At 40.2% G+C, this 12,896-nt stretch overlaps 1 protein-coding gene across 5 annotated transcripts in view; it reads left to right on the top strand.

Moving 5' to 3' along the window:
- sphkap (SPHK1 interactor, AKAP domain containing) overlaps window positions 1-12,896 on the top strand; it is a 74,873-nt gene that overhangs the window by 53,709 nt on the left and 8,268 nt on the right. For all 5 annotated transcript variants that reach the window (XM_057347368.1, XM_057347369.1, XM_057347370.1 and 2 more), the window contains 4 exons: window positions 2,280-2,339; window positions 2,995-3,132; window positions 3,224-3,482; window positions 8,889-12,243. In XM_057347368.1, the coding sequence (XP_057203351.1) occupies window positions 2,280-2,339; window positions 2,995-3,132; window positions 3,224-3,482; window positions 8,889-12,243 (3,812 nt within the window). The remainder of the gene's footprint in view (window positions 1-2,279; window positions 2,340-2,994; window positions 3,133-3,223; window positions 3,483-8,888; window positions 12,244-12,896) is intronic.

The following is a 12,896-nucleotide window of genomic DNA, read 5'->3' as shown; positions in this document are numbered from 1 at the left end:
ACCTAACTAACTATTAATAAGCAACAATCAAGAGTTTATTGGGGGGAAAGTTGTAGTTAATGGTTTGTTGATAGCGAGAATTTCCCCCTATACAGAAGTGTGACAGAATATTGTATGTCATCTAGAATGTGTGTGCATGTATGTATACTTCAGTAAAGCAATGTTAGTGAATGTATTAGAGACAAACAAGACGAACAGATGGACAGTCAGACAAGCAGAGATGTGCCGGATGTGAGAGGGAAGATTGTGTTCTTTATTGTGTCAGTGAGATGCACATTTCAGCTCTGCATAAACAGACTCTAATTCGCTAAACCCCTCCAAACCCCCCCCACCTCTCATTTCCTTTTCCAAATTCTCATCCATAACTTTAAACACTATAAAATGAGTTAAGTGTTCACTTTACTCTCTTATCTCTCATTGGTTACATCTTTATTTTCAGTTATGTATGTCACATGTAATCACATTTGTATTAGGGATGGGCATTTCATTTTCAATTGTGGTCAAATGATCGACATATTAGTGATGCTCACTACAGCGAACTGTTAAACCTTGACATATAACTTGAATGCACTGTTATAAATAATACTTCAAATGCGGCTTGTTTAGGATCAGTGCTAATACATTTCCACTGAGTGACAAAATTGCTCTCAAAATAACTGCAGAGACTTACAGCGCTCACATTTTCTTTAGAAAATGTACAAATCTAGTTAGGCTTACTATTTATTTTAGGAATATATATTGTGTGTTTTTTGTTTACCTATCGTATGCGTGTGTCAGAAAAAGACAGTGACTGACTCGTATATGAGCAGCACTGTAGATTAATTGTACCATCTGACAGCTGAGACACTCTAAGCACAGCATCTGTTCTTAAGTGTGAGTATGACAGTTCGGGACCATTATGACAGGTTACTCTCTCTCTCTCTCTCTCTCTCTCTCTCTCTCTCTCTCTCTCTCTCTCTCTCTCTCTCTCTCTCCNTCTCTCTCTCTCTCTCTCTCTCTCTCTCTCTCTCTCTCTCTCTCTCTCTCTCTCTCTCTCTCTCTCTCTCTCTCTCTCGCTCTCTCTCTCTCTCTTTCTCGCTCTCTCGCACACACATACAAGAATGCTCTCCTCAGCACAAAACTATTACAACACTCAGCTTTTAAAGCAGGACAGTGTATATCAACATCATGTGCTTCTAGGTAATTTGATGTTGTGTTAAGCACCAGCAGCAGGAAAAAGCTACAGTTATGATTGTTCTTCATCTGTTAGACCTAATGATGAAATACACCCTTGCTCAGAGAAACCTATAGATTGCAGATGCGTTTGCCATTAATTTATATATTTAGATAGAGGCTTTAGAGATCTAGTTCTCTCATCTGTGCATATGGATCCGTTGTTGATGTCAGCATGAAACCAAAATGGACAATTCTTACTTTTTATGGAATATTGTATATATACAGTATAAATGAATTAAATGCAGGTCATACAATTTTTTTATTACATTTTTGTATTTAATTTTAAGAAATCTATTAAAAATGAACTCCTCCCATGATGTGTATCGATGTCAGGGGTGGGACTGTACTGAATGTCTATTGGCCAGGCTTCCAGCTGTCCAATCAATTCCTGAAGGACAAGTTCAATTGCCATACATTTTTTTCTCGTTCCAGATGATGTTTCACTCAGATTTATGTTACAATGCCGTAAAAACACCATTGCAAATTTTGTTTCATACTGAATTTAAACACATGATGAGATCCAGTAGTGCGCAGCCTCTAAGAAGTAGTTGACAAATAACATTGATTTCATTTTAAACACACAATTAAAATGATCGATGTAATGTACATTTGATGTGATTTAATGAATAGTTCACTTTCAGATATAATAATCCTGTCAATATTTAAACGCCCTCTTGTCATTTCTGCATAACACAAAAGAAGATTTTTTAAAAATATTGGTAACAGAAAACCGTTTGACCCCATTGACTTGCATTGGTTTTGTGTCTATACAATAGAAGTCAATGAGGACTGATGGTTTTTGGTTACCAACATTTTTCAAAATATCTTCTTTTGTGTTTTGCAGAAACACGAAAATCACACAGATTTAAAATGACAATGACAGAACCTTTGTTTGGAACACATTTTCAATATGTTAACTCCTTTTTTTTTGCTCTTGATTTTAATAGGCCTAAATTGTGACAAACATGTTTTTAAAAGTACAGATATTCCTTGCGTCCAGATTCAACTTCACCTTTCTACAGGTGTGTGCTTATGTCTCTCAAGCTTATCTTCTCTGTTCCTAGATCTGCTTCATAAACCTGGACAGACACACCTCTGATCACCATGACGACAGCTTTGTTAAGGTGGGTGGGTGGAGCTTTTCTTTCCTCCATTTACAGCAGGTTAAATTTGAGTTTAATAATTAATGATGTCGCAGAGCTTTTTTTCACAATTTTAGATCACAATTTTGAATCCTGACATCTTATTTCACTCATGTCTTTCGCATCCATTGAACAGAAAGGAGAATGTAACACTGACCAGTAACCACTTCCTGTTAACTTTAAAAGGGAAAAAGGAGTACCATAAAAATAGTCCCCTATACAAGACCTCTTGAGTCAGACTGAAACTGATGCTTTTCCCCCACTGATAACACTTCCCATAGTGATAGTTCTCATCATTTAGTTTCCGGGTCGACTAACCCTTTCAGATTGAAATGTTCACAGTTTTATTAAAGAAAAGGCATTATCACCTGAAAACTTGATCGATTGTCTAGTTTCTTGGCTTTCTCGCTTGGTAGGTTTTCATTAATATTCACAAATATCCGCTCCTCTCCACCCTCTCATTTCGAAATTCATGTAAATGTATTAACAAAATCGTCTTTCATCATTTCCTAAGCACACGACATAAACAATGTTTCACCTAATGAAAGGAAAATTAAAAACAAACAAATGACCGAGATAATGCAAGCAAAGAACCAAATGTATGTGACGTGAATAACAGCCTAAAATGTTCTCCCAGAAACTGGCCTCAGTATGCCCGGAGCTGCCTCGCTTAATTGAGTCTCTGGGAGTGCGGCATCCCAAAGAAAATGAGATCCTGCTTCTCAGCAGCCTCGAGTCACCTGACACCTGCCAGCATGACCCCAGCAGCCCACGGGTAAGACATGAATTTGGAACAGAACATCCAACCTCATTTCCAGCTTAAAGTCTGCAAACTGTAACAAACTATGAATGTTCCTGTATTTCAGAACCAGAGAACTGCTGATGTCTGTCTGGTACATTGTTCCTGTGGTCGTCGTCCTTCCCAGACAAACAATGTTATTTTTGAAATCAACAAGTTTCTGATTGGTCTACAGTCAGGCCAGGAAAGGCAGCGGCATAGCCGATTGGCTGGTCAGCGGGCTGCCGAGGATGACACAAACCGCTCCGTTTCGTCCATAGAAGAGGATTTCCTAACTGCTTCAGAACAGCTTGGGGAAGACAGTGAGGATGACCCACTCAGAAATGGTGAACAGTCCTTCTATTCAGACATAAATCCAAAAACTTCATCAAATTCCTTTAATAATTTCTTTAGCCCATGTATGGTATTTTCTGTCCATAAAGTCCCCGTGAACCAGTTGAAAAATTGTGGGCGTGGCTTGTGTTTTTTGCTACAATTTGATTGGATGTGTAAAAACAGCTGTTGCATTTTGAAATGGAACAGACAGTTGAAGGGGAGGAGTTAACGGATGCTCCGCCCAAGCCACCTAATATACGTCATTTAAGATGGAAAGTCACTACAGGGCGGAAGTGCATTTCACATTTTAACTGAAGATTATGAGGGCACACAAATTTTTTAAATACAATGACTCACATTGATGAGCTATTTACAATAAACGCTGCATTATTTAATGAAAAAAATGGGCATTGTAATTTTTGAATTCACTGGGACTTTAATGCTTGGACCTGCTTGGATTTGGACCAAAAGAGCACTATGGTGTATTTAAGACCCTTTATCTGCTCTCTATGTCTTGAGTAGACAGCTCAAATTATGACTGAAATAGCACTCACTCAATCACCATTTTTAGCCTTCTTCAGTATATTTTTACAGGACCATTTGGAGGTTTCTCGTGCTATTTTTTGTGTGTAACACAATTTAGCCCCGGTCACTGCCAAAGAGATTACAGTTTTCAACCGAGCTGGAAACAACACATTGACCTATAATCGATTACCTTGACAGCTGAGACGCGGTATTACAACACATTAGAAAAGGTATCTTTTCCATGTTATTTAAAGATGTGGTCCTAACCAGGTGCACTGGTGATACGCTGCAATGGATTCTATATGAGACACGTCAAGTCTAGTGTGAACACTGCATCAGATGAGGCGCAACACTGCGAAATTTGATCTTCAAAAAAAATCTTCAATGTAGAATCTATTGCAGCTTGCCGGCTTTCGCCAATGTAGCTGGTTAGGATCAAAACTATAGATAACATGGAAAAGATACATTTTCTAATGTGTTGCAATATCGTGTCTGTCTAAGTAATTGTTTATAGGTCAACATGTTGTTCCAAGCTTAGTTTTCAATTTATATGGGTATTTCACATATATTTTCATAAATACAAAACACACAAAGTCTACATTGGTTATCATTAAAGAAAATTAGCTGGGTTCTTATTTAAGAGGTGGACAGTAACGAAGTAAATTTACCTGAGTACTGTACTTAAGTACACTTTTTGAGTATCTGTACTTTACTTGAGTATTATTCTTTCTGAGTAGGCTACTTGTATTTTTACTTCACTACATTTGAAAGACAAATATCATACTTTTTACTCCACTACATTTATAAAAAGGTCCAAAAGTAGAAAATGGTTTCTATGCAGCGGGGTTTCCTGTGTGCGCAATTTATCTGGCTTGCGATCTGCCAGGACCTTTTACTGTTGCCAAGTATTTCAGTTTTTCTATGCTCGCCGTTTTCCGGCAAGCTTTAAATGGCCATTTGGCAGATTTTTTTAACACAAATCTGGCAACTCTGGGATCTTCCCCGCTAAACTAATGTAAACGTAGGCGCTGCTACACCATTGATAGCGCTCTAAAAAGGCAAATAGAACAATAAAAGACAAAAAAGCACATGTTAAAGTGTGGTGTAATCATCTGTGGGTTACGATCAGTCAAAGATCGTAGAAACATTGTCATGAAAACGATCGGCATAACGGCTAAACGGTAAATAAGCATCACATACACCTTGAGCTACACATGCGTGTTAACTTCTGATCTGCTGCTATATCATTTAAAGCGATTTGGAAAATGAATGATGTTTTTACTGAAGTAACTATAGTTGAAGTATTCCTGTTGAAATAAAAACAATAGAACCCTGCACAAAACACAACATAAAATGTAATGGATTTAATGGTTATAATGGGAATTGTACTATGGATACTTGTTGTCTACTTGTATGTGATGGATTCTATTGGTGGGATGGTAAATCCCATTGAAATAAAACCCAAAACACACTACAAAGAGGAATTTAATTTAAAAATCTCATTCTAGTTAAAAAAATTCAATTTTCAGCAGGGATGGTATTTGCAGTAAAATCACAGTATCCACAAATTTACCATTTTCTATATATAGGAACCATACTCCAATTAATAATCTTTAGTAAAACCACTGCAACTAAACATACCATAGTTTCATTATACTAGCTATAGTTTATGTTTGTAGTTAAATTATGGTAATACAAATGGTAATTAGGGCTGCAACTAACGATTATTTTAATTGTCGACTAATCTAACGATTATTATTTTTTTTCGATTAGTCAACTAATCTAACGATTATTATTTTTTATTAATCTAATAAAGATTTTTTGGATTACTTTATTAATCCTTTGGCAAACTTTGCAAATAAACAATAAGTTCTAGTATTTTCTTACATTATAAAGCAAATCATACTTTTTACTCCACTACATTTTATAAATAAATATTGTTGTTTTAACATTTTAATCCGTGTTTACATTAAAATCACCATCTTCTTTTAATTAAGTAGTTTTAATTTTAAAAGTAAAAAAATACAGATTTTTTATGTACTTAAGTACTGTATTAAAGGTAAAAAAAAAGTTTTATTGCACTTATGCTTTTTGTTGTCCTTATGTTGTTCCAATTGCTTCCATTGTTTCCCTCATCTGTAGGTCGCTTTGGATAAAAGCGTCTGCTAAATGACTAAATGTAAATGTAAAAACATTAAAAAAATGTGTATATGAAATACTAGAGCATGATATACAGTATGCTCTGTATTTTTTTCCTCCAAGTAATATCCGACTCTATTTTCAGTCTCATAATGTAATTGAGTAAAAGTAAAATACTACTATCTGTCTCTGTTTATTGTACAAAACTATCACCGTATAAAAGACTCTAATGCAGAGTGGCGTTAAAGCGAGCCCCTCGCACCCGGAACTCAGAATGATGCGCTTAAAGCATTCGCTTCGTTATTTACAGTTATGCGCATCCCGGACGCACAATGATGTGCTTCAACGAGAAGAGATGATATGTTACATGTTTAACACATAGTGCGTTGCATCAATCCAACAGTATGCAGTTAAATCAGAGGTTTAAAAAGAGTTATTTCATATGAAGACGCAACATATTCAGACCGCTTCCAGTGCTTCTAATAAGCTAAGCTATACTCAGCGAGTAACGTTAACTCACAGTCTCTAGCAAAATAAATTTTAAACAAAACCATAGACTATCATCCTGTCATTATGAAGAATATCGAATGACATAAAAAGTGCATTGGTGGTTTCATGATAGTCAGTCCCTTTTGAAGCTTAAGAGTAATTTAAGCAGGGTCACAATCTGCAAAGGTTCACATACACTAATTTACACTACTACAATAACGTTAATGTAAATCATTAATGTAAAGCGTAGTTGTACATTACAAAAAGTAAATTACAAAAAAGTAATTTATTATGAAAGTCTACATCTACATCCGTCCGTTTGTGATTGCGTGTCCATGCTGTGATGATCGCATTCCGGGGGTAACTTAACGTTAGGGGGAATTCCTCCGTCCATTCACTGACTTACTGCGTCCGAGGCTCTCGATCGCTGTTTGTTGGGTGTATTATACTTTCTCTTGTTCTGCTGATTAACTTACACACGCCCGGGAACAGAAACTGCTATTACAGCAGATAAACGTAAATAATACGAAGCGTCGACGCATTTCACGCACGTCGTTGCAGCCCTAATGGTAATTGTAACAAAGTTCAAGGGAACAGGAAGGAAGGAGGCGGGAACCGGCGAACATTTAAACAATAAACTTTAATCAAAAAATAAATAAACAATAAACAGCAAATAACAGGCCACACAATCATAAACCAACTTAAACAAAACTCAACTCATGTCCGGGCCCGGTCCTATCTCGTCGACAGTCCCGTCGCTCGTCCTCTTATGCTCCCTAGCTCCCCGTGAGGCATGCGGGACCGGTGCGCGTACAGCTGATACTCATTATCACTCACGCCACCGGCCCCGCCTTCCTGCCCCACGGCTCTCGTCCCGCCTTCCTCGCTACAGTAATAAATCCAGCAAACACATGGCTTCTACACTTTACTATTTACAAGAACTTTACTACTTACTGGTAAATTGCTGCTAAAACTGGTAAAGGGAATATACAAAATAAAAGAACACTGCTCATAAATACATATAGGCCAAGGGGGCTAATCAGGATAATTAGGCTAAATGATCGTACAGGATTAATCTAAACTAAACATATATGTGCTAAACATATGAAGCTCTTAAAGGAGTTGCTCACTGCAAAATTTGCCCCCATTGACTTTCCATAGTAGGAATAAAAACGACTATGGAAAGTCAATGGGGGCAAATTTTGAAGTGAACTACTCCTTTAATACAACTGATACTGTCAGCTACTCTGTGTATTCAGTAGGTTGCTTCAGAGGCATAAGGTATACGACAATAAAACAATGCACAACTGACATAAAGGAAATTTACTTTTAATACTTGAGTACTTTTAAAAGCACATACTTCTGTAGTTTTACTCAAGTAAGAATCTGTCTTTACAACTTGTAGTGGAGTAATATTTGACCAGTAGTATCTGTACTTTCACTCAAGTAAGGAAGTTGTGTACTTCGTCCACCTCTGAAATACAAAGTAACCAAGCAACAGCATACATGAACCAGAATACACAGCAGTGAAAAATGTGTTTAACTGAATCAATGTCTATGTGTATGAGAGAAAGAGACACAAATGGGAAAAAATGTAAGTCAACGTTTTCAAGGGTTGCTGTCCCCAAAACATCTTATGCATTTCATTTAACATGTCTGAAAATGTGTTTGTCTTGCTTTATTCTTTGCCACAAGCCTTGGCCTCTAACTGCAAGACAAACTAATGAATGTCTACATGCAGTGATTCTCGCCTCAAGTCTAATGCTAAACAGGCAACATACAGTAAACTGGCTCCTGCTGCCACAAGGCATGAGTAATCTATAATTAATCTCTCATATGAAATTACAGCTAACACTGTGTGAAGGTTATGCTCTCCTCAAAGCCAATGTAATACTCAGAATGAGATCGGCCTAGATAGGGATCTGTATTTGTAGAGGGTTGGTTATGTAAACGGAAAAATGCATCCAAATACAGCAGTGTGTTATGGATAGCATCCTCAGAGCTCAGACTGGATCCTAAAGGCCTCCGGTGGACACAGCAGGCAAGATAAAATAAGCCTGATATACCTATAGACCCCATGTTTTTTACTTTACCTCTTTTCTTAGTCATGTCAGTTGTTGTCTTTTTCTCTCATTTCTTTTTTGCTTCATGAATGAACTTTGTCCATATGCTTTAAATTTGACTTTTTCTGTAGGATTCTGAAAGCATTATGAGAGCATGCGTTTAATTAGGCTTTTTTTCTTTATGCCCCCACCCCTCTGCAGATGCTGAGATTTCTGCCATGTCAGAGTCGGTTAAGGTGTTAAGAGCAGCCCACGCTCAAAGAAAGATTGAAATGGAAAGAGATGACAGCGAGGACTCAGAGACCCTCTGCACCTCCTCCAACTCCCAGAAGCTCTCGAAAACATACTCAACCTCCTCCAGAGGCCCATCCGCCACCTTAAAACAAGTCAGCCGTCACACCAATGAGTCAGCCGGTCACTATGCCACCAATCTGGCAGAGTCTGTCCTTCAAGATGCTTTCATTCGTTTATCGCAAGATGAACCTTCTTTTGCCCCGGAGGCGGCTGTGAGTGTCTCCAACGTCTCGCAACACTCAGGTGATGTGAGCCACTCCACTGATGAGCCGCAGAGGGCTCGAGCCTGCTCTTTTGAACTACCTAAAATTGTGATTGTCCAGAGTCCTGACAACAGTGAGGAGGTGACAGAATGGCCGGAAGCACAGTCACATGGAGATGAAGTGCAGAAGGCCACAACAAAACACGGTACACACCCCAAGCATAACTCTCCAATTGGACACCCCATTAAGCCAGTGGAAATAGCATTGGCGTGTGCAGCGAGCATCATCGGTACTATTACCACCCCTCAGGTTACAGAACAGCTCACATTGGACTCAGGAGAAGATGATTGCGAGGATGAAGAAGAAGGGAGTGAAACAGAACAAGGGGAGTATTCATTTTCCGCCGCAGTATGTGGAATGTCTCAGGTCGTTGGAGCAGTAGCTGCAGTAGATCTCGCAGAAGACTCTGGAGATACCGAAGACTCTACAGCGATGTATTCTGCCTCTATGGGACTTCTGTCAGCTGCCCAAGCCTCGACTGCAATACCTCTTCACTGTAGCATTGCAGAGGGCACCAGCGTTGAGGCTTTTAGGGCCAATGTGGCTGAAGCTCTCCTCAGGGAAGCATCGGCTGTACTCACCCACAGACAAAGTTACTCAAGTGTTGCAAATTTCCTTGAGACCACACATAACAAGATAGTAGATGGAATCACAATTCCAAGAAGGCCCTATCAGGAACAACAGGAGGTGGATAATTTCACTCAGGAAATATCAGACACAATCTTTCAATATGCCCTCGAGAAGGCTGAAAAGAAAAAAGAGCTGGAGGGTCCTGGAAAAGATGCTCCAAACATTTATACTTTCCTCTTGAATTGCTTGAACGATGTGCTCTTTGATGTCCTTCATGTTACGTCAAGAAAAATCAGTGACATTTCAAAATGTAATTCGGGGTCATGTGACACGCAAGAACGCAACGGCAGCTTTAGGGAGTGTGAGGCTGATTTCAAGTCTGGCAGAGAAGCATTAAGCCAATTACAGAATTTGATTGAGCCAAGCCAGGCTTATAATCATGGTGAGAGGCGTAACAGTGTGGAAAAGCTGTCTCTCCTTATAGGAAAGAGAGATAGAGAGCAGAAAAACATTCTGGAGGAGAGAGAAAACGAGCCGAAACTAAAAGAACCCTATAGACTTACTCTGAACAGAATGACTGCCACTATAGTCAAAGAACAATCTGAGCTGCAAGGCCAGCTGGGCAGGAGTGAGAAAAGTTCAAACTCGACACTTCCTTCGGCTGAAAGCTCACCGCTTCATGTACCACGCGGGAAGGCAGGAGGAGAGAACGACACCAGGCAGCATTCTTTGTTGTCCTCTTTAGGAACACTTAAAATGGATTCGGCAGAGTCCAAAACTCCTGTCACATGCTTCGCTGAAGACTTGGCGACTACAGTGGTCTCCATGGCAACAGAGCTGGCAGCGATATGCCTGGAGAACTCAAGTGGAAAGCAGCCGTGGTTCTGCGCCTTAAAGGGTGGTTCAGAAGGTCCTGAGGGGCTGCTTCTTCCCTGCTGCACAGCTGTCGCCCTCCGCCGTAAAGAGGCACAGAATGGTACAGCCGTCACTAAGAAGCACAGACCTCCACGCCTCAGTGAAATCAAACGTAAAACCGAAGAGCAGCCTGAGCTCATGGAGCGCCTGGTCAACCGTGTTGTGGATGAGACCGTCAACCTAGATGAACCCACGATCTCTGACCCATTCGCGCTTTTTGCATCTGAGGTCACGGCCAGGATAATGAACTGCCCAGAGTTAAGCGTGGTGGACACTTCAAAGTCTGGCCAATCGTCTCGAAGCCGTTTACAGTGTGAGAGATGGAGCAGTAGAGGGAAAGCATCAAGCTACGAGAGCATTCCAGAAGAAGACATGGATCCTTCCGGAATGCCAAACACTTTGGGACCGGGGAACAGGCTTGGGCATAATTTGAGCAGAGGAAGCTCTATCTCCAAGCAGTCCAGCTGTGAGAGCATTACGGATGAGTTCTCTCGCTTCATGGTCAACCAGATGGAGACAGAGGGCCGTGGATTTGACCTTCTGCTGGACTATTATGCTGGAAAAAATGCCAGCAGCATCCTTGCAGCAGCGGTTCAGCAGGCTGCCAGTAAAAAAAATGGACATCTCAATGTGCGGGCATCATCTTGTCTCTCTAAGCAATCCAGCACGGAGAGCATCACAGAGGAATTTTACCGCTTCATGCTGAAAGACATGGACAAGGAGAACAAGGATTACAGCATGACCAAGACCAAAGAGTGGAGTAATAGTCTGTTACCACCATCCCCCAGAACCCCATTTTGCATTCGTCAGTCGTCTGTTCCCGACAGACGATCTTCAGATTCCAGACTAACTGTAAACTCTCCCATCAAGGCGAATTCATTCGATGGTTTTGCTCGAAATGTACGCGGGGACTCGCTCAACATCTATCCGAGCAACTCCGTCTCATCGACTGGACTCTGCAAATCAGATTCCTGTTTGTATCAGCGTGGTCAAACGGACCAAATCACAGACATGCTAATTCATGAGACCTGGGCGAGCTCTATTGAGTCTCTAATGCGCAAAAATAAGATCATCGCGGAGCCTTCGGAAGATAGCGTGGAACTGGATTCTGCAGATTCACAGCCGCATGTGCAGCTCTTTGCTAATCGGCTTGCAGCAGATATCGTAGAGAGCGGCAAATCTTTGATCGGGGGCCAGCAGGAAGCGAGTGCGGCTGCTTGTCAGTCACAAGTTCCTGTTGGAGAGAAGCGGAATGGCTTTAAACAGTCTCGCCGAGAAAGCGGTGGAAAATGGCCAAGTGTACAGCGTCATGAAAATAACGTTAACTCCCACAGTTCCTCCTGCATGAGGCGAGCATGGCGAGGTCAGAGGGAGGTACCGGTGATCCACATTGAACCAGATCAAAGAGAAGAGGTCTCTGAAGATACAGGGAGGGACAGGGCCCACCACAGAGAAGCTCCGCATCAGGTCCAGCCACAAAGCAGCAAAGAGAGTGGGACAGTGGCTAGAAACAGGTACAGTCAACATAAAAGCACACATACTTTTTTCAGAGCTTTACTCCGAATAACTGCTCGTAGCACATTGTGTGCTAAAACACCTCTGATAAACTTTGTTGCTTACCTCGAAGTGTGAGAGAGGAACTGATGAACAGCTGTAAAAAATGAAAATTGGTAACTTAGCGTAATACTATCCATTTAATATGACAGTTGCACAAAAGAACGTAATGTCACCACATGGTGTTTCTAAAAAAGGTACAGGTCATCTCTATTAAAGGGTATGAGAGTTTCATTCTGTTTTCCATAAACTGTCCCACCTCACTTGACCTTGCGTATAATGAAAGCAGTGGCGGAGCTAGAGTTTTATATATGGGGTGGCCAGGGGGTGGCCAAGGCTACTTCAGGGGATCCACAGACCATAACAGAAAATGTGTGTGTAAACCTGTCCTGGCATCAAATTATAAAAAAAAAAAAACCTAGGATTGCTGATAAGAGGTACAAGTGATAATTTACTTCTAAATGTATGTAGATGAAATAAACAATAAAGTATAAATAATGAAAATGTTGAAAACATAGCTTAACCCTGATAACTTGTTTAATTTAAACAGAAACAAAGCAGCACCAGAGGTGTCTTTAAATTGATGTGGATCAGAGCAGCATATATCTGATAA

This window comes from Triplophysa rosa, linkage group LG12 (genome assembly GCF_024868665.1).
Source record: "Triplophysa rosa linkage group LG12, Trosa_1v2, whole genome shotgun sequence".
NCBI lineage: Eukaryota > Metazoa > Chordata > Actinopteri > Cypriniformes > Nemacheilidae > Triplophysa > Triplophysa rosa.
The sequence above is the reverse complement of the archived record's forward strand: the minus strand, read 5'-3'. Positions and strand labels throughout refer to the sequence as shown.